Here is a 25,607-nt window from a genome sequence, read left to right on the forward strand (position 1 = left end):
GTGGGAGAAAACGAGGTCCAGGGTGTTTCCATTGGTGTGGGTGGAGGACTGTGTGTGCTGTGTGAGCGCAAAGGAGGAGGTTAGGACGAGGAGTTGGGAAGTAGCTGGGCTGTTGGCGTTGATGGGGATATTGAAGTCCATCTTTTATAACTGTTCAGGACATAATTGTGACATTACTATGTCTTAAAGTAACCCTTTCTGGGCCATTTTTTGACCAAAAGGATTTCTGAGTTGGCCTGTTGTGAGAACCTATTGTTCTGTCACTAAGACAAGGTTGTTTTAAAACAAAGAACCTAATTTTTACCATGTTGTATTGCACTTTTTACATAGTTGAGGATCTTGTGTTGACTTCCTTCTTATCGGCACCAGTTCACTCTAAGGAGATTTCTCTCCATTGTCTGGTTGTGGTGAGGGTTTATTTTAATGTCATAAATTTTTTTGGTTAGACTGATTTCATCTTTGTCATTCCAGAAGGACTATAAGAGGTTCTACAGCTCCCTGATCCACTATATCTAGTTGAACTGATTGGTTCTTGTGCAGGCCTGCTACTAGCTAAGCATCTCCTTTTCCTTTTATATCCCACTCCACTAAAGCTGTGTGTGCTTATTGGAGTCCACAAGACATCTGTGTTTTAAATTTGTTAGACTTTGATCTGGTGTTATGGTCATGTAAAAGGCTCTGTGGGCACCATTGATGCCCTTGTTTCTCCTTTTAATCTTTTCTTGTTGAGCTGGTTTGCTTGTGGTACTGTGCCTGACCCTCTGTTTAGACTGCTTTTGGGCATCCTTAAGTCCCTTATCAAGGGCCAATGCTTGATGGACGAAAGAGAAAATACATTTTTATGCTCACCCTAAAATATTTTACTTTGAGGCACTGAACTCCCACCCCTCATATGTTTTAATTTCTCTATTTGGACTTCTTGCTACAAATGGCAAGGTAGGAGGTGTTATAGCCTAGGGGTCTGGCCTTCTATGTATGTAGTGTCTATTTCTTCTGGCAGTATATCACTAAGTTTCTTGCATTGAAGCTGTGTCCCTCAATGGGAACAGAAAAAAGTATTTTAAAGTGAGTACAAAAGTCCTATTTTTAAAAAGGTGGAACAAACTCCATTTTACATGGCAGGCCTGTAGGTAAACGTCTTACCCACAGGATAATATAAAGCTGCAATCCAGGATAAACAAATATTGTTAAAAAAACAAAAGGCATGTGTATTCTTAATTGAATCTTGTTGTCCTTTGTGCATTTCTTTCAGATCTGTGCAGTAATCCAGTATGAAACCTTGCCTCTGTGCAAGGTCTTCCTGTAATAAAGACCAGTCACTGCAGCTCTCCCTCCTTGTATAGCATGACTGGTGTTATATTTGTCCTTTCCTTTAGAAGTGGGCCTGTAGAGTTCCTCCCACAGCTCTACTCTCTATGTACTGCACAGCACTGATGTCACAACAGCTTTTACAAGATAATATCTAGGTTAGAAAAAGCATTTAGTGCACACAAAGTGAACTTATATCCTTTGTGGTTATATATGAATATATTAAAATGAAGGGTTTAGTGCCTGCTCAGTACCTCTTCCTGGGCAGTACTGTTTTAGCTTCTGGAAGAAAGTTTTAGTTTTGGTCTAGAAGTAATTTCTCCTGTGGGAGCTGGCTATTTGCATGTTTGGTGGTCATAGTTAAAACATAGAAGTATAAATGTTATATATTGTGCCTGGTTTCTGCTAGCCTAACAAAACAGCAGGCTAAGTCTGGCTATAAGTGGCTCAGTCATGGCTCTATGTCACACTCATATGAGGATTGAGCTTTTTAAACATATCCATTTGCGGTGATACCAAATGTGTCTCTAAGGATATGCGTCCGCCTGGTTTCAGCCAGGTGGACCAAGATGGCCTTGCATACCCTGTGTACCTTTTTGGGTTTGGTTCACCATTCACTTTTTTGCACTAATTGTTATATATATATATACAGTTGCAAGAAAAAGTATGTGAACCTTTTGGGATTACGTGAAGTTTTGAATGAATTGGGCATAAAATGTGCTCTGAACGTTATCTAAGTCACAACAATAGAAGAACACAGTCTGCTGAACATCATACTACACAAACATTAGATGTTGCCATGGTTTAATTGCACATAACATGTAAACATTCACAGTGCAGGGAGGAAAAAGTATGTGAGGCCCTAGCTTAATGACTTCTCCCAGAGCTAATTGGAGCCAGGAGTGAGCCAACCTTGACTCCAATCAGTGTGATGATATTGGATGTGTTGCTGACAGCTGTCCTGCCCTTAAAAAACACACACCTGTTTTGGGTTTACTGGTTTCAAGAAGCACTGTCTGATGTGAACCATGCCTTGCAGAAAAGAGCTCTCAGAAGACCTACGATCAAGAATTGTTGACTTGCATGAAGCTGGAAAGGGTTACAAAAGTATCTCCAAAAGCCTTGATGTTCATGTGTCCACGGTAAGACAGACTGTCTACAAATGGAGAAAGTTTAGCACTGTTGCTACTCTCCCTAGGCGAGGTCGTCCTGTAAAAATGACTTCAAGAGCACAGCGCAGAATGCTGCATGAGGTAAAGAAGAATCCCAGAGTGTCAGCTAAAGACTTACAGAAATCTCTGGCACATGCTAACATTTTTGTTGACACATCTACAATAAGGAAAACATTAAACAAGAATGGAGTACATGGGAGGACACCACGGAGGAAGCCATTGCTGTCCAAAAAGAATATTGCAGCACGTTTGAAGTTTGCAAAAGAGCACCTGGATGTTCCACAGCACTACTGGCAAAATATACTGTGGACAGATGAAATCAAGATTGAGTTGTTTGGGAAGAACACACAACACTATGTGTGGAGAAAAAAAGGCATAGCACACCAACATCAAAACCTCATCCCCACTGTAAAACATGGCGGAGGGAGCATCATGGTTTGGGGCTGCTTTGCTGCCTCAGGGCCTGGACGGATTGTTGTCATTGATGGGAAAATGAATTCCAGAGTTTATCAAGACATTTTGCAGGAAAATGTACGACCATCTGTCCGCCAACTGAAGCTCCGCAGAGGATGGGTGATGCAACAGGACAATGACCCAAAGCATACAAGTAATTCAACAAAACAACGGCTGCAACAGCACAGAATAAGCCTTCTGGACTGGCCCAGTCAGAGCCCTGACCTCAACCCGATTAAAAAGATGTGGCATGACCTTAAGAGAGCGCTTCACACCAGACATCCCAAGAATATTGCTACACTGAAACAGTTTTGTGAAGAGGAGTGGTCCAAAATTACTCCAGATCGTTGTGCAGGTCTGATCTGCAACTACAGGAAACGTTTGGTTGAGGTTATTGCTGCCAAAGGAGGGTCAACCAGTTATTAAGTCCAAAGGTTCACATACTTTTTCCTCCCTGCACTGTGAATGTTTACATGTTATGTGCAATTAAACCATGGCAACATCTAATGTTTGTGTAGTATTATGTTCAGCAGACTGTGTTCTTCTATTGTTGTGACTTAGATGACGTTCAGAGCACATTTTATGCCCAATTCATTCAAAACTCCACGTAATCCCAAGGGGTTCACATACTTTTTCTTGCAACTGTATATATATATATATATATAATATTATATATTAAATATATATATATTTGTTAAAGCACTGCACTTCAGGTTCAGAAGAAAGAAAAATGCTCACCTATGGGGATTTCCCGGCTTTTTCACAAGAAAGCTTGTTATATATCTGTGCTAGAGACACCTTTCATTCTCAAACATCTGTCCATTCATGCCTAGCGTAAGCTCCAGTGTAGCTTTTTTAATGTTGCATATGTATTTATGTAGCATATGCACCTAAATAAATGCATGAATAATTAAAGAAAACAAATATGTATTTAGATATTATTGCACAATTGCTTATATTGGTGTGGTGTAAAACTGACACATTTTAGTAACACATACTGTAGGTGATACAAATATAGGTTAAAAAATCCCAGAGTAAAACATTTGTCCCCGACTTCAGCAAGAATCTAAGAAATATTTTTTTTGACCATTATACTTAGACATTTGTTGTTATATATTGCAGAAACAACCAGTCTCTAAAGCCCAATCAAGTATGCATCCAAGAGAAGCTGAAATAAGCCCATTCCTTTGGCACTGTCTTCTCATTTGGCAGCACATCGAAAATAATAGCACACATTTGCATGATATTATCCAGCATCTTTTTCTCCTAAAGGGACACCTTCATCGGGAAAATTGGTTTGTATGAAGCAAACTTTATTCCTTCAGTAGCATATCATTATGGAAAATTTACATAGACATTTACTGTTGCAATGTGTTTGCTTTTTTACATATATTACCTTTCCTGACCTTTTCATAAAGTTTTTCCTTGTGCGTCTACATCTGCAAACCGAAACTGATTTTTAAGACCTTTGAATGGGATCCAAAAATAAGTAGATATTGATGAAAGGTCTCTTTTGATCTCAAACTGTGCTGTAAAGGTACCCATATCTAGATCCAATATAAAAGATGTTAGACTTTGTTTACTGGTAACCCACCAATCTTTGAGACCAGGTGATATCCCTCTAGATGTTTAATGCCGAGGAAGGAGCATTGATTGTATAATGGTTATGTTGGTGTGTTTATGCAGCAATCATTGAAGACTGGGGATGTTTTCTATGGAGAGATAAAGTCAGAATGAACAGGCTTCATTTAATCCAATCCTAGAGCATTATACTTTGTGTAATTTTCTCTCTTCATTTCTTCATTGGGGAGATTTACTAAAACTGGAGCACTCAGAATCTGGTACAGTTGTACATGGTAGCCAATCCAATTCTAGCTTCAGCTTGTTCAATTAAGTTTTGACAATAAAACCTGGAAGCTGATTGGTTTCTATCCACTGTGTCACTGGCAGTGACATCAAACAGGAGAATAAATAAATTGCATAACATGTGTGTGTATATATATATATATATATATATATATATATATGTGTGTGTGTGTGTGTGTGTATATATTTGTATGGGCACTGTATTAGCATTTATTAATATCCTGAGAGTTATTTGTGTAAAGCATCCATTTTCAGCAAGCGTTTCCTGGAAACTTAGCGTTCCTCCAGAGTTTGTCAGGTCCTTGAGCAATGACCAATTTCTGCCTCTCAGATAGGTAACCAATGACAACAATGATTTTTTCAGCTATCTTTAAGGAAGGATTCTTCCCAGTGATCACAAAGGTAAGAAGAGTTCCTCCCAGAGACCATCATACTAATGTACCATGAGCTGTAGATATAATTATTAGCAGAGGTTCCTTTAGACTGGAAGGTTATTACAAAAGTTCTTCTGTGTTAAACAATAAATTGAGAAAGGCTGGTATAGATGATGAGGCATTATATCACCTAGCAGTTTTTCATGTCAATAAAGGACTTTGTTGGAAAGTTCTTGTTGCTTGAATTCCCAGGTCTGCACCCTTGCTGTGGCCATTATGGGGTGGCCCTACTTTTCTTGTTGGATTTTTAAGTTATATTATGCAGAGTGTGACAGTAGGTGCTAGAACATGGACAGGGATGCATGGACAGGAACAGAGTCAGGAGTTATGGTAGAGAAATCTCACTGTTGGAATAGCCAAAATATATATAAATAGGCAGCTGCTAATTGCATGGTCAGTTTCTTAAAATGGACAATTAATAAATGCAATAATTTAAAACTTTGGAGGGGATTTACTTAAACAATGGCATGCACAACTCTTTCAGATTCTGGCTGCTCCAGTTTTAGTGAATTCCCCTTTGTGTTATGTCTATGTGCATATTTGTGTTAACCTTTACTAAGCAAATGTGAAAATCCAGGGCTTTTTTCGGTGACCCTCTTGCTGTCATTGCTGGTATCTGAGATAATGTTTATGGGGCAGACATTTAATTAGGCATGGGCAGTGTAAATAGCAATAGGAGTAGATGACTATAGACAATTCATGATGCTGAATCTTTATGGAGCCTGGGATGTAAGTATTACTACAGTCTTTTGCTATTACTATCCATCAAATACATATTTATTAGTTTTGTGTGAGGGTCAATATTACTGCAGATTACTTTTAAGACCTGCAATAAACACAACAGTCCTGGGAACTGCTTGCAAAAGTCAGATGTTTTTCACAGCAATACACATTAATGCTTGTTATGTGGATTATGGTGTTGCAGTTACATTCATGTGCATTAACACATTGGGGTGCCTTTGTAGTCTAATGCATAAGGCAATGCAGCTTGAATGCAGCACACCACAAAGCACTACCATGAGCTGTGGGTGCACGGTTTCAGAAAAAATGTTGCATGACCCTTTTTTTGGTCTGTTCTTGTTCGTTGACAGCCTATTCAAAAGGAATAGATTTTGTTAACGCAGCATAGATTAACTCTTGACACAACTCATTATAATGCTCATGTGTTAACGCAAGGCACAATAATGTGCATGTCTAAATTAGCCCTTAATGACAGACATTTGTAAGCTCTAAATTAGCCCTTAATAATAGACATTTGTAAGTCGGTGTCAGTTAACTGCCTTCATACCAAGCCAATGAATTGGCTGGAATCACTGGGAGTTGTGCTATGTTGATGCTATGTTGATAGTGCCAGGCTGCAAAGGCCATGCTCTTTTGATAATTTAAATTCCTTTTGACTTAGAAGAAGAAATAATATGGAAAACAACAATAGATGGATTGTAGTGGCAATGCTATAAAATTCCTTTTGCTATTAATGCACTAAGTTGTAATTATGTATACATTTGATATGAGTTATTAAGGCAGTCCATCATTATTAACACTCCTGTTTCCTAAATTTTCTGTCAGCATACGCTTCATTTTTGTTATTCAGGCTTCCATAATTCATCAAGTAAGTAGAGGAAAATTAACTTTGACAGTCAATTGGGAAATAAATACATAAGTTTTTATATTGCTTAATGTGCCATCTGTGAAATGTAGCTAGAATGAATTCTAAATTATTTAAACAACTTCGTATTAAAAACTGAACTTGTAGTTAATTAAAGGGATCTAAGAAGTATCTAGAAGCATGTAGGACATTCCTATATATGCAATTCACAGGAAGAGCTGCTAGAATTACAGGGTACCAATGTGTTAAGGGACATGAAAAAGTTACAGGGTACCATTAATGAATCAGTAACTTCTAAAGACTGTATTTCCTGCATTGCAACATTCTATTTTCTAGTGGTTCCCACTCTCACCTTTGATCATAACAATCATGTAAGAACATAAAAGGCTTTTATTAGGTACTGTGTTTAAATTAAACAAAAATTTATTTTTATTTTTTTATTATAGGCTTAAGCAAGTATACATATGTAGAAAAAAGAAAAAAAAATATTGTAGTTTAATGTTGTAATCTGATCATTACAGCATTAAACCTGCAGCCGGAAGTCTTTCATATGGCCACCAGCTTGCATGTGATTGCTGTGTCTTTGCTGATACAGTGGACACTTAATCAGGTGCCATGCTAATTGATAACTGATTGTCAGTGGTGGCTGGAGTTGGCAGTGACAGTCAGGATTGAGAGCCACCAGCTGCACTTCACAAGTGTCAACTGGTGACTCTCAAGGGGGAAAAATATTCTTTCTAAATGTAAGGGGTATTGTGCTCGGAAACATTTATATACAGATGGTGGGTGATAAGCTGTTAATTAGAATGGAGTTTTTTAAAGCATATGCATTGCCAGTTTTATTTTTTTTTATAGTATAGGCTAAAGGTCTTGTCAGTTTGTTCTTTGCTATCTGTGTCTCATAACAGAGGCACATAAAGCAATTAAATCTCATTTATATACAAAAGGGTGTGAATAAGGATCAGGAGAGCAGTATTTGCAAGATGAAGCTAAGACCAAGAACACAGGGATATTATTATTATTATTATACAGTATTTATAAAGCGCCAATAGTTCGCTCAGCGCTGTACATTACAGAGGGGAACAGAACATGTGACAGAACAATACCAATACAATGCAAAACATGAGGGGATCGAGGGCCCTGCTCTTTCGAGCTTACAATCTGGGATATGACCTCAAACTAGCAGAAGGAAAGTTCAAAACCAATTCTAAAAAGTATTATCTTCTATTGTCCATTAAGGGACACATCTTTGATGATAATAAGCAATATAGGGTTATACTGCTACCTACAGGAAAAATAGACACTAGGCACAAAGAAAACTGAAGGTCAGCCCCCTGGATACTAGTCCTCCCATCTCACTACTGCCCAGTTTTGATTTGTGTCCATAAGAGAATGCATTTCTCTTTTCTTTCTGCCATGTTTTTTCACTTGATTTGGAAGAAAGCACTACAGAGGAAAAGGTACTTATTTCAGATGTATGTAAAATGAGCAAACAGTGTGACCAGGCAGGAGGGAAATTGAATTCTAGGATGCATCACTAGAGGTATCAGCAGCAGGAGGAAGGAGGTCCTGATTTTCCTATATAGAGCTTTACTGAGACCTCATTTAGAATACTGTGTCCCAGGGGCGGACTGACAACTCATGGGGCTCCTGGGCAATAGGGGATCACGAGGCCCCTGTGTCCTCGCCCACACTCAAACCAAACCCAAAAAAGCCTATGAAAGGTACCAGGGACATCTCATGGGGCCCCCTACTGACCCTGGGCCCTCGGGCAGTGCCCAAGTTCCCCAATGGTCAGTCTGCCCCTGCTGTGTCCAGTTATGGAGACCTCACGTGTAACAAAAATGGTGAAAAGTCTGAGGGATAAAACATCTTAGGAGAGACTTCAGAAACCTAATATGTTCAGTCTGGAGGAAAGAAGGGAAAGAGGAGAAATGATTGAGACCTTTAAATCCATCAAGGGGGTGAATAATTTTCAGGAGGACAGTATTTTCAATATTAAAACCAAAATCCAGAACACGTGGGACATGACCTCAAACTAACTGGGGGAAAGTTAAAAACATATCTTAGAAAGTATTATTTTACTGAAAGGATAGTTGATGCTTGGAATAAACTTCCAGCAGAGGTAGTGAGCCAAACAGCAAACATCCTTGGCACAAATGTATAAAAAAAGGAATTTGGGCAGACTTGATGGACAACTCTGTCGTTTTTTCTGCCATCATTTTTCTATGTTTCTATGTAAAATTGTCTACTATCAACAGCTACTGGTAGATTCAGACTAGATATTGGAAATTGTGGAAGTGTCTACAGTTAGCCAACCCATGCAGGTTTTCCCAGTCCAAGTATATTGGTGTTGCTGCTTATCATGATCAAAGCTGTGTCCATCAATGAATGATAGAGAAGATACCATACTCACTATAGGAAGTGCATATCCTCAGTTTTATTCAATTATTTTCTGGAGTGTTTGCTACAGCTGAGAAGGTGGCAGGTGCTATATCCTCAAGTGTCTGGCCTTCAGTTTTCAGTGTGTCCACCTATCCTGTAGGTAAAAGTTTGCTGTTGTGTCCCTTTGTAGACTCCAAGAAATTAATTTTACATTGAGAACAAAGATTCCAATTTTTACCAAAAGAGTAGTTGATGCTTGGAATACATTTTCATAAGAGGTATTGAGTCAATCAGCTCTGAGCAAATATAAATATGTTTGGGATAAATATATATCTACAGTTGTGTCCAAAATTATTCAACCCCCAATGCTGTAAAGGGGTTTAGGGACTATAGTGTACATTTGGAATTGTATTCAGAATCAAATCCTACAAGGACGTTGTAACTACCCAAATGCAACTAAAATGACATCAATTGTTTATGTAATACAGTAGTAAATGGTTCTTATGTGGTTTCTTCATTGCCACAATTATTCAACCCCTTAAAGACTACCACTCTGAAGAACAGAGGTTCATACAGGTGCTTTCCATCAGGTATTGAAAACACCTGTGGATGTCACCGAGCAGCAATCAAGCATAATAAGCACCAATTAGGCAGCTTTAAAATGACTGTGATACTCAGCTCCTTCTAGACATTTACTGGTGTGGTTACAAACATGGTGAAGGCAAGAGAATGGTCCAGGAAGACAAGAGAAGAGGTGATTTCTCTTCACAGGAAGGGCAATGGCTATAAGAAGATTGCAAAGATGTTAAACATACCAAGAGACACCTTAGGAAGCATCATTCGCAAATTCAAGGCAAAGGGCACTGTTGAAACGCTACCTGGTCGTGGCAGAAAGAAGATGCTGACTTCGACTGCTGTGCGCTACCTGAAGCGTAGAGTGGAGAGAAGTCCCCGTGTGACTGCTGAGGAACTGAGAAAAGATTTGTCAGATGTGGGTACAGAAGTTTCAGCCCAGACAATAAGACGCACACTGCGTAATGAAGGCCTCCGTGCCAGAACTCCCAGGCGTACCCCCTTGCTGTCTCCAAAGAATAAGAAGAGTCGACTGCAGTATGCCAAAAGCCATGTGGACAAACCACAAAAGTTGTGGGATAGTGTTCTGTGGACTGATGAAACAAAATTAGAACTGTTTGGGCCCATGGATCAACGCTATGTTTGGAGGAGGAAGAACAAGGCCTATGATGAAAAGAACACCTTGCCTACTGTGAAGCATGGTGGAGGGTCAATCATGCTTTGGGGCTGTTTTGCTTCTGCAGGTACAGGGAAGCTTCAGCGTGTGCAAGGTACCATGAATTCTCTTCAGTACCAGGAGATATTGGATGGAAACGTGATGCAGTCCGTCACACACCTGAGGCTTGGGAGACGTTGGACCTTTCAACAGGACAATGATCCCAAGCATACCTCCAAGTCCACTAGAGCATGGTTGCAGAGGAAAGGCTGGAACATTTTGGAGTGGCCATCGCAGTCACCAGACTTAAATCCGATTGAGAACCTCTGGTGGGACTTAAAGAAAGCAGTTGCAGTGCGCAAGCCTAAGAATGTGACTGAACTGGAGGCCTTTGCCCATGAAGAATGGGCGAAGATACCCGTAGATCGCTGCAAGACACTTGTGTCAAGCTATGCTTCACGTTTAAAAGCTGTTATAACTGTAAAAGGATGCTGTACTAAGTACTAAGATTGAATGTCACTTGGGGGTTGAATAAAACTGATAATGCTGTGAGCACAGAAAAGACATTTGTGGTTATTTCATTATAACTGTTATGTTATATTTGTCTGACCTACAAGTGCCTCTTTAATGTAAATGTAAGCAAGATGACTGAATGATCAAAAGCAATGTCAAACTGGCCAAAACACTCAATTTCAGTGGGGGTTGAATAATTTTGGACACAACTGTATACTCAGATCAAACGAAAGAAAAAAAATAAATAAAAAAGAGCCAATCTCCATAAACCACTTTGTCTTTTTCTGCCATTCCTATTTTATGTTTGAATGTTTTTATGATTGTTCTGTTTCTATTGTCTAGGTTGGATCCACTCCTTGCTTTGTTTATCTTGGGTGAAGCTGCAAAAAAAGAAATATCCTGTTTAAAAGCATTAATGGACCTTGGGGGTGACATTCTTTCCTATGTTCCACAAACTGAAGTACAGGTAGTCAAATAAGCAGCAAAAGAAAACCTACAGCTGTGAAATGCAAGTGTGTTTAAAAGAGAAGTATGGACTGGAGAAAATATTATTATTATACAGGATTTATATAGCGCCAACAGTTTGCTCAGCGCTGTACATTATAACATTATAATGGGAGACAGTACACGAGACAGTACAGTAACAATATGATTCAATATACGAGGGGTTCGAGGGCCCTGCTCCTTGGAGCTTACAATCTAGAAGGGAGGGGATAGTGGTACAGGAGGAAATAGCTGTGGGGGATGGAGTGGTAGGAAGAGTGGAGGAGTTTAGTAATTAGCTGAGGGCTGGGTTGGCTTCCCTGAAGAGATAGGTTTTCAGAGTGCGCCTAAAGGTGAGGAGAGTAAGTGATAGTCTGATGGATTTGGGTAGGGAGTTCCAGAGGATGGGGGAAGTCTTGGAGATGGGCATGGGAGGAGGAGACCAGGCAACTAGAGAGTAGGAGGTCTTGTGAGGAGTGGAGAGTACGTTTTGGGTGGTATTTGGATACCAGATCGGTGATGTAGTTTGGGGCAGTATTATGAACAGCTTTTTACGTCAATGTTAGTATTTTGAATTTTATCCATTGGGCAATCGGAAGCCAGTGGAGGGATTGGCAGAGAGGGGTGGCGGATACGGAGAGGTTAGTAAGGTGGATGAGTCTGGCTGCAGCATTTAAGATAGACTGACGCGGGGATAGCCTGCAGTGAGGTAAGCCGATGAGGAGGGAGTTACAGTAGTCAAGGCGTGATATAATGAGGGAGTGAATGAGTTGCTTAGTGGTTTCCGGGGTTAGGAACGGATGTATTTTGGAGATATTGTGGAGGTGAAGTCTACATGAGTTTGTCAGCGAATGGACCTGGGGCTGGAAGGATACATTGGAGTCTATGATGACACCTAGTACTCTGACTTGAGGGGAGGGACTAATGGTGGTGTTGTTGGTCTTGATGGAGAAGGCTGGGGGCAAAACTAGGAGCTCAGTTTTGGAAAGATTTAGTTTGAGGAAGTGGAGTGACATCCAGTCCGATATGTCGCTCAGTAGGCTTGTGATACGGGCGGAGACTGAAGGGGTGAGGTGAGGGGTAATAATATATTACAACATAACATAACATATTTTAAGCTCAATGTTTACAGGCAGGAAAAAGCTTCTGGTTTGCGTTTTTGCTTGGAGCTTTGTGGCAGAAAAAATGCTCAACTCTCCTAAACTCGCCTAAGAGAAAACAAAAATGAAATTCTTTTTCTCAGAACTTTGAGGATGAATTTCTCCATGGTAAGGATGAGCTAAGGTTCTGGCCAAGTTCAGTTTGGCCTGAATCCATGGGGAAATGTTAAATGATATCAAGCCATCAGCCATGAAATTCCTTGCCTGCAGCCATACATAATAAAGGGATGGGGATGCTGATCACATAATTGACCTAATATGGCCACCTGGCCATATTTGGTCAATGGCATTGTCCAAATATGTAAGTAGTTAAATGTCCATAGCCTGGCCACATTAAATATGACTCTGAGAGATTTATTGAAACTAGTTATAAATGGCAGCATTTTTGCAAAATCTCAATTGCATGCATGTGTTAGTTATCTGAGCCTATTGCAGGAATTTAAATGAATATCTGTTTGATGTGTGTGATTACATATACAAAAACTCAGATTAGCTCATTATCTTTTGCTTGTGCTATTGTAAGTAAAATTTGCATAAAGATTAATGGCACTTGTTAATTTTATGCTGCTCTGTAATATTGTGTCTCGATAGCCCTCAAGTCATGGATGGCATTGGGAAGTGATGTGCGTTTACATTATGGTACTTGCAGGTGTTTGTTTGCATGGATCTACATCAGATATCCAAAAATATGCTTTCGTTGGCTTCAAAAATAAAAACTATTTGAATATGTCCAGACAAGACGCAAGTTTAAATAACTTATTGCTTTGTACAACCCCAGATTTATCAGATGCCAGTAAGTATTTTTTTCCTGGATGCTGTCATTTTGTGCTGTTCCAATTAAATACATGCTTGAACATACTTTTTATGGTCTTTTGAAGTTAAGCATAAAAGTCATTCCTTTTTCTGTCTTCTGCTTTAATCGCTTCCCGACTGCCCTATAGCAGAAGTGCTGCTACAGGGTAGCAGGGATGCACAAAATCACGTATATATACATAATCTTGTTTTTCCGGGTAGGAGGCAGGCACACTCCCTACCTGTGTTGCTATTGGCTCCTCCAGCATGTAAATCACCGGGTCCTGGCTGCCTATTCTGGGACAGGACTAGGAGATTATCGATGGAGCAATACAAAGCAGCCTAAAACACACACAGCACACAGTTAACCCTTTGATCACCCCAAATGTTAACCCCTTCCTGTCCAGTGTCATTAGTACAGTGTCAGTGCTTTTTATTAGCACTGATCACTGTATTAGTGTCACTGGGAATGTCAGTGACACTTAGTCTTGTCCCCCCCCCCCCCCGAGTCAGAATGCCCACTGCAGTCCCGCAGTCCTGCAATAAGTCGCTGATCGCCGCCATTACTAGTTAAAAGAATAAAAAATACCGCTATTTGTAGCGAGTCAGAATGCCCACTGCAGTCCCGCAGTCCTGCAATAAGTCGCTGATCGCCGCCATTACTAGTTAAAAGAATAAAAAATACCGCTATTTGTAGACGCTATAGCTTTCACGTAAACAAATTAATTTACACGTATTGGGATTTTTTTTTATCAAAGACATGCAGCAGAATACATTTTGGGTTAAATTTTTAAAGATTTTTTTTATTTTTTTACGGGACATGTTTTATGTTTTCAAAATTATCAGTCATTTTTTGTGTATAGCACAAAAAATAAAAATCGCACAGGTGATCAAATACTGCAGAAAGAAAGCTCTATTTGTGGGGAAAAATACATACATTTAATTTATGTACAATGGTGCATGACCGCGCAATTTTCAGTTAAAGTAACGCACCACCGTATCACAAAAAATGGTCTGGTCAGGAAGGGTGTAAATCCTCTGGAGGGCAAGTTGTTAAAGAATATCTTAATCCCAAGTTGTTTTTAAGTTTTGTTTAGTGAAGGGAGTTGTTAAACACCTAGCCGTATTTTTATGCCATCTGCTTCCCATTTAGTAGATTTCCATTCACTTTCCTGTCTTATAGACTCAACAGGAATTGAGAGGAAATATCTCCAAAGCGAGGACCATGCTCTCTTATATACAGTAGTTGTTACTGGAGCAGGTATTGGGGTCATCAGTGGTGTACCTCAGGGTTCAGTGTTGGGACCCTTACTTTTTAATATATTTATAAACAATATAGGGTCTGAGATTATAAATACCATTTCAGTCTTTGCAGATGACACCAAGCTGTGCAGTGGAATAACGTCCTTACAGGATGTCTCCAAATTACAAGCCGACCTCAATGCACTGTTTAATTGGGAAACTATGTGGCAAATGAGGTTTAATGTTACATAAATGTAAAGTTATGCACATGGGGGGTTAAGAATATGCATGCATCATACATACTAGGGGGGTACAACTGGGGGAATCAATGGTGGAGAAGGATCTGAGAGTTCTGGTAGATCACAAGCTTAATAATGACATGCAATGCCAAACTGCAGTTTCTAAAGCGAGCAAAATCCTCTCTTGTATTAAAAGAGGTGTAGACTCCAGAGAGAGAGATTTCATTTTCCCCCTGTACAAATCATTAGTAAGACCTCATCTGGAATATGCAGTTCAGTTTTGGGCACCAATTCACAACCAAGAACATTGGGGAACTGGAGAAAGTACAGAGAAGGGCAACCAAACTGATAAGAGACATGGAGGAGATCAGCTATGAGGAAAGATTAGAGGAACTGAATTTATTCTCTCTTGAGAAGAGGAGATTAAGGGGGGATATGATCAACATGTATAAATACATCCGTGGTTCATATAGTGAACTCTGTGTAGAGCTATTCACCCTGACATCATCACAGAGGACAAGGGGGTACTCTTTACTTCTGGAGGAAAAGAAATGTAATCTCCAAACATGGAAAGGTTTCTTCACAGTGAGAGCTGTGAAAATGTGGAATAGACTCCCTCAAGAGTTGGTTCTGGCCAGCTCAGTGGATTGCTTCAAAAAAGGCCTGGATTGTTCCTTAGATACACAGAATATAACTGGATACTAACATTTATAGATAAAGTTGATCCAGGGACTATCCGATTGCCTCTCGGGGGATCAGGAAGGAATTTTTTTCCCAGCAGGAGCAAATTGGATCATGCTGCTCATACTGCTCGTCATGGGTTTTTGCCTTCCTCTGGATCAACTGTGAGTATAGGATTATAACTTTTTCTTTTTTTTTTTTTTTTTTCTATGGTTGAACTGGATGGACTTTTGTCTTTTTCAGCCAGGCAAACTATGTAACTATGTAAGGTATCCCCATGGCAACTCAAAAGTTTGGATTTCCTATCACTTTCAGTCCCAGCGACAATGAACAGCAGGACAGTCAAAGGGCGAATCTTCTTAGAGGGTGACATTTTTTGTGACACAGACAGCAATAACCTAAATAAAGATATATTAAACAAAAAAAATGATTGCTGAACTATTGCATTTCAGACATAAAACCGCATTTATTTAAATAGTAAGGTCAACTTATTTAGCATAACCACTGCCTTCCCTTGTTGACACATTTCATGAAAGCTCTGAAGACAAAAATCTCCCCACTACCGGATTAACTGCTCGTTTTGCCTAGAGGAATAAAAATAAGGTAATCTACTTACCTGATTCCTCACTCTCATGGCAGCCGTTGCTGTTGCTTTGGTGTGTGGGCAGGCCTTCCTACATCTCATGTACAATACAGGAACTGTAGGGATGACTAGAAGCAAAGGGAAGAGGCTTTGGGGTTCCAATCTCATGAGAAGGAAGCATGCAGGAGTGAGGCATAAGGTAATTATTTCACATTATTCATCATCCCATTGGCAAAATAGGCAGTTAATCCTTGCAGTGGGAAGAGAGACCTGGTGTTCTTGCCAGTCCATCTCCTTTCCTATTAAAAACTACACTAGGCATGAGACAAAACATGGTCAGTTATTTAGCTGTTCTGGGAACTCTGTGTGCTCTCCTCCAATGCTCAGACTTGTCGTAACCCCCCCCCCTCCGCTGCGCAGCCTTTCACTAGGAAGTTCAGTGTGCTGCTGTTTCTCCTCCCCCAGCTCTCGGTTCTCAGCTGCATAAGTAGCTTAGAGGGTATTTGATCACTTATAAAACAGAGAAGGTATTTCTACATTTCTAGTTTTTTTTATATCTATACACAAATGTTTTGCCCTTTATTTCTATTTTAAACTGAATGGGTTGTTTTACAAGGTGAGGGTATATATATACGTTAACACAGCTTATTGAAAGCTCAAAATGAAATGAAAAACAAAAGATTTAATGTTTTTAGTTGCTTTGCAAGTTCAACAAAATATGGAATCCAAAGCTTGATCGCTATATCAATGTAGATGTAGAAAATCTAGGATACTCTGGTGGATAATAATAACTATAATAGATTTTATCCTCCAAATCCAGTTTAAATACAAATGTTTTAAAACCATCCGTTTTGGCATGAGTACTGGTCTTCGTTGTGTGTGGGTGGTGGACTCAGTGCCTGGCATTGCTACAAAGCAGGGCACTGTTTACCTTTTTGTATTAATTTTTTTGAACTGTCAAAGTGACATTTTACTCATTTCTATGCCTTGTATTGGAGCTGAAATGGATGGTGACTTCAGGTAAGCTCCAGTGTGTTGCACAAAATCACACTATACCTGCATTTTCTGCAACCCATCTCACAGCAGCACTATAGTGTAAACAGGGCACATGGAAAACAATTGTTTTCTATGTGTTTTTCTAGTGACTGGCGTTGATCAGGGGCAAAAAAATGCCAAAACCCCAAATATAGTAGGAACCAGGGGCGGAATGACCATTTGGAAACTCGGGCACTGCCCGAGGGCCTGGGGTCAGTAGGGGGCCCCATAAGATGCCCCTGGTACCTTTTTCATAGGCTTTTTTGAGTTTGGGCAAGGACACAGGGGCCACATGTTCCCCTATTGCCCGGGGGGCCCCATGAGTTTTCAGTCCGCTCCTGGTAGGAACAGACCCTAGCAAGGACAAATCCACCCTTTGGAGACACATTCATGTTTTAATCCTTCCCGACTTTAATCAACATTGAAAAAAATGTTTTGGTGTTGCATACACAAGAACACTGTTCTGAGAAATGTGTAGACTGCCATTTCTGAACTTTTCTTTTGAAAATCATAGTTTCTTGGCTGGAATGCCATTCTAAACATGTCAGTGTTTTAATGCAGTGACCTGTAAAAAGTATGCAGATAAGAAGTTTTAGCTGCATGTTTGTTCCAGTGATTCAAAGGAAGGGCAGAGGCAGGCAATAAGCATTGGTAGCCTCTGTATTCCTCTAAGTAAGTCTCCTTTAATGCTTTTATATATTCAGACAGAAACGTATGAGGATATTATTGTTCTTCATATAGGCACATATTTCAAAACTATTGTTTAATTATGTTCATTTAAAAACAAGGCAAAATGTTTTGACAGAGCTAATATCCTTAATACTTCAATTATTTGCTTGCACAAGCAATGTTTATTACATTATACTGTCTGCAATTAAGGGGAACAAATAAAAAGAACAATATTGATGTAATAAATCTTATATAGATATTACAGAATGAAAATAAAATACTCTGTTTTATTGGGAGATGAAGTGAACATATTAAATTCTATACATCATTTGTATTAAGTGGTCATTTGTATACACATACTTCTGTGGTATTGGAAATTTGAAACAAACAATTACATTTCTCATTTTATATTTGTTCAATTTGCATAATCAGTGTTGGACACATGTACATTCATTTAGTGAAATTGTTTTTTAAACAAAGCTTTTAATTGTTTACTATTGATAGAGATTAACAGTAAAATGTTATCATTTCTGGAATTTCAACACTTTTATATGTGTGGAACTATCCCTCTTTTCATTTAATCATGATGATGACCATTGAGTGATTTTTCATCCTCAGTCACAAAAATGATTGGGTACTATCCTTAATACTTCTTTTTTTATTTGCACTGATATCTAAATTTTCAAGACAGGCTTTTGGGGTGTACCCCTTCTTCAAGGTCCAAGCAGTACTAATCTCAGCCTCAGCCAAAACTTTTATAGGAGAGTTGTTATATGAAGTCTTAATTTAGCGCAGTGGCATTGAGAAAGAATCATTGACAATAGAGGTCCTGCCGTAGATACACATTATGTTGTACAAAGAACTGTGGCAGCACATTTCCTAACAGTCATTGTGTGCCGCTAATTTCAGAGCATGGTGTAGATTGCATGCTGCCTTGAGTACTCCTATGGATTATAATGAATTTAGAACTCTGGTTTACTGAACACACACAATTCTGAAGACATGGAAAGTGAACTTAGGGTTTTAAAAAAGCTGTTGAACCATTAGAAAAAAATTTAAAAAACTGCCATCTTGGGATGAATAGTTCTACTTTTTGACTTAGTTTCCTAAAGGGAAAAAGGTTATTGCAATTCGGACAGCAGAACCTGCATATGTATTTACAAGCTTTTGAAACATTTAGCCTTGGTTCACACTGGATCTGACTTTGAAGTTTGAAGTTGTGCACGATTTCAAAGTCGCATGTCAGTGAGACGTCAGGTGCAACTTGGATGTCTATGAAGGTTGGACCTGAAATCTCAAAAAATAGTGCAAGAACTACTTTTCTATGGTTCCATTGCCAACAATAGGGTGCATCGCATGACAAGACGCACTGATGTGAGCCAGGGCTTACACAATTATTTCCATGAAACAAATATGTCCTGCGTGTGTGTGTGTATATATGTGTGTGTGTCTATGTGTTTTTCTCACTTTGAGTATTTTCTTATATTTTATAAATGTAGAACTATTTTTGCGCTGTGGTGCAGTCTCCTTTTTGTATGCTAGCAAGTTGGATTTTTATAGAGTTTAGTGTTATTGGTGCTCTCTGAGAAAAGCTGGAGCTAAACAAAAAAAAAACAAATTTTATGAGCTGTGTCATCCTGCTTTTACAATTTTATTGTGTTCCTCTCCAATTCTCTCTCCAGTTTTTCTATTAGATACTGGTGCAAATCACAACATACTCTCCATGTTCAATTCTTTTAGGGCGGTTGTAGTAACATGCTTACAAATAAGTAAGCTTAGGAGTTGGTTCACTAAAGACAAACAGACTATTCACTTTGCAAGTGAATCCTTCCTTTAGCATAGTGAATGACGTGAAACTCTGCTCCATCATCCAATCATGTGCACGTAAAAATACTGTACAGTCTATTTGCCTTTAGTAAATCTATTCCACGGAATTTGTAGGTACAGATACAGATTTTTACTGTATACTGAAATTAGTCCAAAATAGTCAACTGTATTTAGTGCTGCACTTTATTGATATATTGCAGACTTTTGAAGTGACATTTTATGCAGCACGAGCAGCTTTCTTTCCTCTATTTATTATTTCATGCAATTTTAGTGTACTTTAAATTGTTTATTATATTGGATTTTCACTTTTGGTAGAGTTTTAGAGTGCATTGAAGATTCTATAATTCCAATTAGTTGAATAACACTGTCTATTTATTGCATATTGATAGCAGGTGTCAATATATTGGTATATTGTATTTTGGGTTAACCTACATTATTGGTGTCCAAGGACACTGTCAATAAGAAATAGATTGCCTTCGCTATAGTTTAAAGAAGAGCAAACATCGAAGTGTGCTTACATTAGTGTCACCTTTTTATCTAATGGTGCAGTAAGGTGGGCATTAAAGTACCTTTTTGAAAACAAATAATATCTCTTATGTTCAACAAAAATGCCATATATTGTCTGAATTTTTTAAACTCTGGTGCTGGAGCGTAATGTTGTTTAGTTATTCCCATAAAACTGTTAAGGTATGCTTTCATTTTTTCCACTATGAATAATGGAGAAGCTGTGTTATTAAAATTTTCCTTTACATATAAAATAATATTCTAACTTTATAGCCACCAGCATCCTGGGCATAGTGAATGCAATATATTTGTATTATCAGATTTAAATTGAGAAAGCATATACATCACGCTATGTATATTGAAAAACGGTGTTCCCATATTGTCAGTACAAGAAAAAATATTTTTTGTATCATGCAAGTTAAATATTTATTGGGCTTCAGAGATCCAATTATAAGCATATGAATGAGTGTTATTGATTTAAGGTACAAGAATTCACTCAGTAGTACAATGGAAATGTATTTTTTTGACAGAAGACAAATGCAAAAAGAAACCTGTTCAACTTGATTACCAATTTTATTACAGTATGAAAGGTTTTATTGGGTTTATGTGTAAGTTTATATACAGGCAAACTTTAAAGCCATTGCAAGAGCTTCAAGAAGGTCATTAAAACAGCAATTTACAACAATAAAAAAAATACAATATATGTAAATGACAATATCATAACATCACATGAAAAGCAAAGCAGTAGGCAAAAAGCAACATGATGTGCAAAGCAAAAAAGGGAAATATTATATAATATAGAATGGTAGAATTTGGGTGAATGTATTCATATGGAAATAGGATTATTATGGATCCCATAGAGAAAGAAATATATTTATGATGTTTTCTTGAAAGTGGACAGTTTCCTCATTAATCATGATATTTTGCGTTCTGATGATAATGAAGGGAAAAGGGGAATTTGTCTTTTAACCTGAAGGATTTGATTGTCTCAAGGGCAGCGGAGAAAATTCGGGAAATGTATTTATAAGGCCTAATGGAGAATTTCTTTATAAAATAGTATAGATGGAAACTAAAATGAATATTTCTCAAATTATATTAAGCATAAATTACATGTATCTAGATGTCTCTACACATACCTGTAACAGCCTGCAATCAATGGCAGGTTGCCAGAATGCTCAATCTTTACGATGAGCAGAGCACCAACACTTCCTGGTATCGTAAAAAAAAAACTTGTCATTTCATCCCACTCCCGAGATATTCCTATTGGCCCACCACTATAATGGGCTGTTTCCCTAACCAATAGGAATATGCATGAAATAGTATGGTAAGATTCAACATTACCAGCAAGTGCCAGAGCTTTGAGAATCAGAACAGTGTTTGTTGGTGGAGATGTGCTCAAACTCTTGAGGTGCCAGAAATTTATACTTGATAGCAGCTTTTTTCATGACAGAGTATTTTTAAGTCAACAGAATATATTTTATTAAAGCACAATTGAAGTTTCAAACAAGTTTAACTTTTTATAGTCCTGCCCACCCATATGTGATGATTTTTAACTGATGTTTGATAGGAAATACCTTAAAATGCCTTAATTTTGTCCGTGAAGTTATGCTTCCTACCTCTGTGCTGGCATAACTGAGTAGTAGACACACCCCTCCTCATGTGTCCTCACATGACTTGTATTGCAGAGAAGGAAAGGAGTGTGTCTGGCTAGTCCTGTTACTGAGTGCAGTAGGTCTAGCTTTGGTGCCTATTGGACTCCACAGCTGTTTTTAGACACCGTGCACTGCTGCTGTAATGAGAAAATGGTGGTACGACTGGGATAAAATGTAGGTTGATAGTATGTCTATCTGACTGCGTATCTATTTCCCTAACTTCAACTGAGCTCTAATAAGGTCTTTGTTTTTTTCCAAAATTGTTGTTTTATGAAGCACATCCACTAAATGTTTTCAGTGCACTTGTACGGACATTTGTACTGGGAAAACGGGGGCAACCTGTCTGGGAACAAGGGTGAACAAGTCGGAAGTGACGAAACGCGTCAAGGACGTAAGGACGTACTATACGATTTCAAACCGGAAGTAGCGGCACGGCCATCTTGAACACTGGAATTCAGATACATGGACTGTGGGAGAGGATGGACGCTGGCGGTTTTTATGTAAGATACTAATAAATTGTGAAATCCTTTTATATATACTTCACTGAGTTGTGTACTATCTGCCCCTTTTGAGGAACTGGGAAGGTGGATTGGAAGCAAATAGAAGCTTCCGAAGAGGGGGAAACTCTGGATTGCTTTGAAGGAATTCTGCTTGGTCTGCATTGCAAGAGGGTAATAGTATTTATTCCACAAGAGAGATGGCACCATTTATTTTGGATGTATGTTTATTAGAGGGTAATGGTTTTTAGTTTATTTGGATGGTAACACTGGTGTGGAGTGCTGCACCTTATCACTTTTTTTGGAGTGCTGTTTTATCACGGGTGGGAGTCTTGGAGGAATCACTTTCAGTTTTCACGAGTGTTTCTTTTTGTTGTAATGATAATGCACTATATTGAGTTTATATTTTTTGAGGTATCCTGATTTTGAGGTCCTGGATTGGAATTCAGCAAAGTGGAGGGTTCCTTAACGTTTGAAAAACACTACTTATTGGAAAGCACTGTATTTTTGGACTTTCATTTTTGGACTTATATCTGGACATTTGTTGGTATTTGTTTTGCACTGGTGGGAGGTGAGGGAGTATCGAAAAGATATTATTTACATTTTGCTTCACTAACAGCACCTTCTGTCACCTTTGCCAAGGCACACTGCTTCTCGATCAACTGGTTGTTTATGCATTCAAACCTTGTACTGTAGTCATTTGCAATGGCAATATAGCCCCCTCCGAATAGCTTCACTGAATGTTAGACATTTGTACTGCAACTTCTCTAACTCGTCTTGTCTGCTAATAAACCCTATTCTTATGATATGCCAGGTATGTATGCACCCCTTTAAGATTATCCTCAAGTAACTTCAGACATGGCTAAGTTACTGTAAATAGCAATAAAAATTCTTTACTGAAGGGGTTAAGAATAACAAATGATCATTTCGACAAAGATGTCTTCAATTCATATTCCTGTACATAATTTTTTAAGTACCCCTTTGTTAGTCCACTGGTGCATCTGATTGCCTCTTGAGGTAGTCATACCTTAAATAGGTGAGAAAGTCCTTAGAGTCCTTTGGTCAAGCAAGAGTCCATACCCCTGGAACCTGACTGGGCTCCCACAAGGGCTGCTTTAAGTGAAAACTAGTAGATGTGCCTCCCAATGTTCAGCTCCTTGTAAATCCTATGGAACTCCAATATGCTGTGCTCTTTATGGTCTCGCAAGTTATGAAAAGCTGATGGGATCCTAGTGTGTTCCAATTGGAGGAAAAGGTGGGAACTCTAACTCATATTTGGATTCCACATACTTGTTCATATAACACTTTCAAAGAGCAAACTGAGTCAGTTGGAAAGTTTGTTGTCCATTACCTTTGTGGAAAGAAAGCATCCAGTGCACGGCAACAGTCCACAAAATGACGATACTTTCCTTTGGAAGATCGTAACAACCTCAGAGCAAACCGAATCATATATGGAGATACGGAAGGGGAACCTTGTGCTCTTTACTTTCCAAGAGTGAGGATGGCTCTTCCCAAGCAATGAGTGACAACTTTGCAAGAGTGGACACAAGCTTTGAACGATTCAACACTGGAGGGTTCATCCTTTGACAACTCAACCCTGGTGCAAGTGGGGGAATCAAGGAGCTATCTCTGGGATTTGGCCAATAAAGGACTTGGGGAACCAGCTGTAGATTTCAGCAGAGGTGACATGGAGTGGCAGAGTAGGTTGAGAAACGGGAACAGTAGCTAAAGGTAGTTTTCCTGATCCCAGTTGCAGGCCAGCATGCCCTCTGATTTCACTGATCATAAGCTGTTCACATGTCTTTCACATGCTTGTTCACATTTCCTCTACACATGCCATGATCTCATGGTGCATGCAGGAGGTGTATCCTGTTGTGGATGCCACTGTCTAGTGCCCCCAAGGGGAGGCTGAGGCTGCCATTTAATGCAAGGTAGGTGTTCAGTCAGCACTCCAATCTAAAAGTGATGCTTCTCCAAATGAACACTATTAACTATTTGTAATCAGTGGCATAGTTCTTTAACTCATAACACTCTGCACACTGTGGTTAACAGTTCCTTAATACACTTCATCTGTATTCTCTCACTTTAGTTGTGCAGCATTTCTGAGTGGGTACCAATGAGCCTGTACCATATTCCACCAGCCCAATATCCTGTCACCTCACTCATGGTGACATTGATTTTTATGTTAGAATTGAATACTAGGAAACTGTGTACATAACCTTTGCTTATTCCTCTCTAGAGGCCTCACTCTTCTGTGACTTCCAGGCTGGGTCCTGTAGCTGGCCAGCTAAGACCAATCCTAGGTTGCCAATATGGTTTACATATATGTGTATACCAAACCTGCCAATAACCTCAGTATAGTATATATGTGCATATGTTAAAGCCAAAAGCAAAATCATTGCTGTAATTTATGTCTTTGATTGTTATATGACATTTCTATATTCATTGTGTTAGCAGAAGCAGAAAAGGAAAATATGCCTTTAAGAGTTAGTTAAAGATGAGCCAATCACAGACAGCCTCACACTGTACAGAGCCTTAACCAATCCCAGCCAGTTTCACATCTATGCCTGTGTAAACTCCCTGCTAGGATTTTCTAGAGACACATGCTCACCAGACAGAAGAGGAAACAGACAGTTCCAATCAGAAGAGCTTTATGGAGGCAGAGCAGGCCAAATAGGTATTTAATGCACTTGTGTGTTCTTCTATTGTTTGGCAGTGCAGGTAGATCTGTATGTTAAAACTGTTGTGTGTGTTTTACTTGTAGTTCCACCGAACTAACTTATCAAACGAATTTACGAATTTTACGAATATAACGAACAAATTTACTGAATCTAACAAATTTATCAAGCTATCGAATCAAACCACTGTAATATAAAGAAATAAGCTACTGTATGATAAATGAAACAAGCCATTGTAAGCAGTTATATGAAGAAGATTGAAGTTATTAAAGAAGTTAACTAAAGTATTCGGTGTGCTCTTTAACCATTAGCCGCCCGGCCAATGGCCGTTTGGCGGCTTGAAAAGCGCTGCAGCTTTCCGGGTGCACGCCATTTGGCGTGCTCCCGCACATGCGCGGTTTGCGCGGTTGCAGAGCGACGCAGCAGTGCGATCTGTCACCGCCCGTGCACCTCGGACATGGCCGATGACAGATCCGAGTACCGGCTCCCGTTGCCGGTACCATGTGACCTGCTGTGACCAATCACAGCAGGTCACATGACAGTTGTATACAATGGATGGCTTCATTCATGATGCCATCCATTGTATACTAGTGCCTAGCT

General features: G+C 39.1%; 1 protein-coding gene across 1 annotated transcript in view; it reads left to right on the plus strand.

The window, feature by feature from the left end:
- Window positions 1-25,607, plus strand: part of TMEM232 (transmembrane protein 232) — a 314,394-nt gene that overhangs the window by 97,458 nt on the left and 191,329 nt on the right. Inside the window, exons 8-10 of the mRNA XM_089684744.1 lie at window positions 4,043-4,228; window positions 11,308-11,431; window positions 13,200-13,401. Coding sequence (XP_089540870.1) covers window positions 4,043-4,228; window positions 11,308-11,431; window positions 13,200-13,401 — 512 coding nt within the window. The remainder of the gene's footprint in view (window positions 1-4,042; window positions 4,229-11,307; window positions 11,432-13,199; window positions 13,402-25,607) is intronic.

Source organism: Staurois parvus, unplaced genomic scaffold (assembly GCF_062004578.1).
Source record: "Staurois parvus isolate SC_StPar_1 unplaced genomic scaffold, SC_StPar_1.0 ptg000354l, whole genome shotgun sequence".
Classification (NCBI taxonomy): domain Eukaryota; kingdom Metazoa; phylum Chordata; class Amphibia; order Anura; family Ranidae; genus Staurois; species Staurois parvus.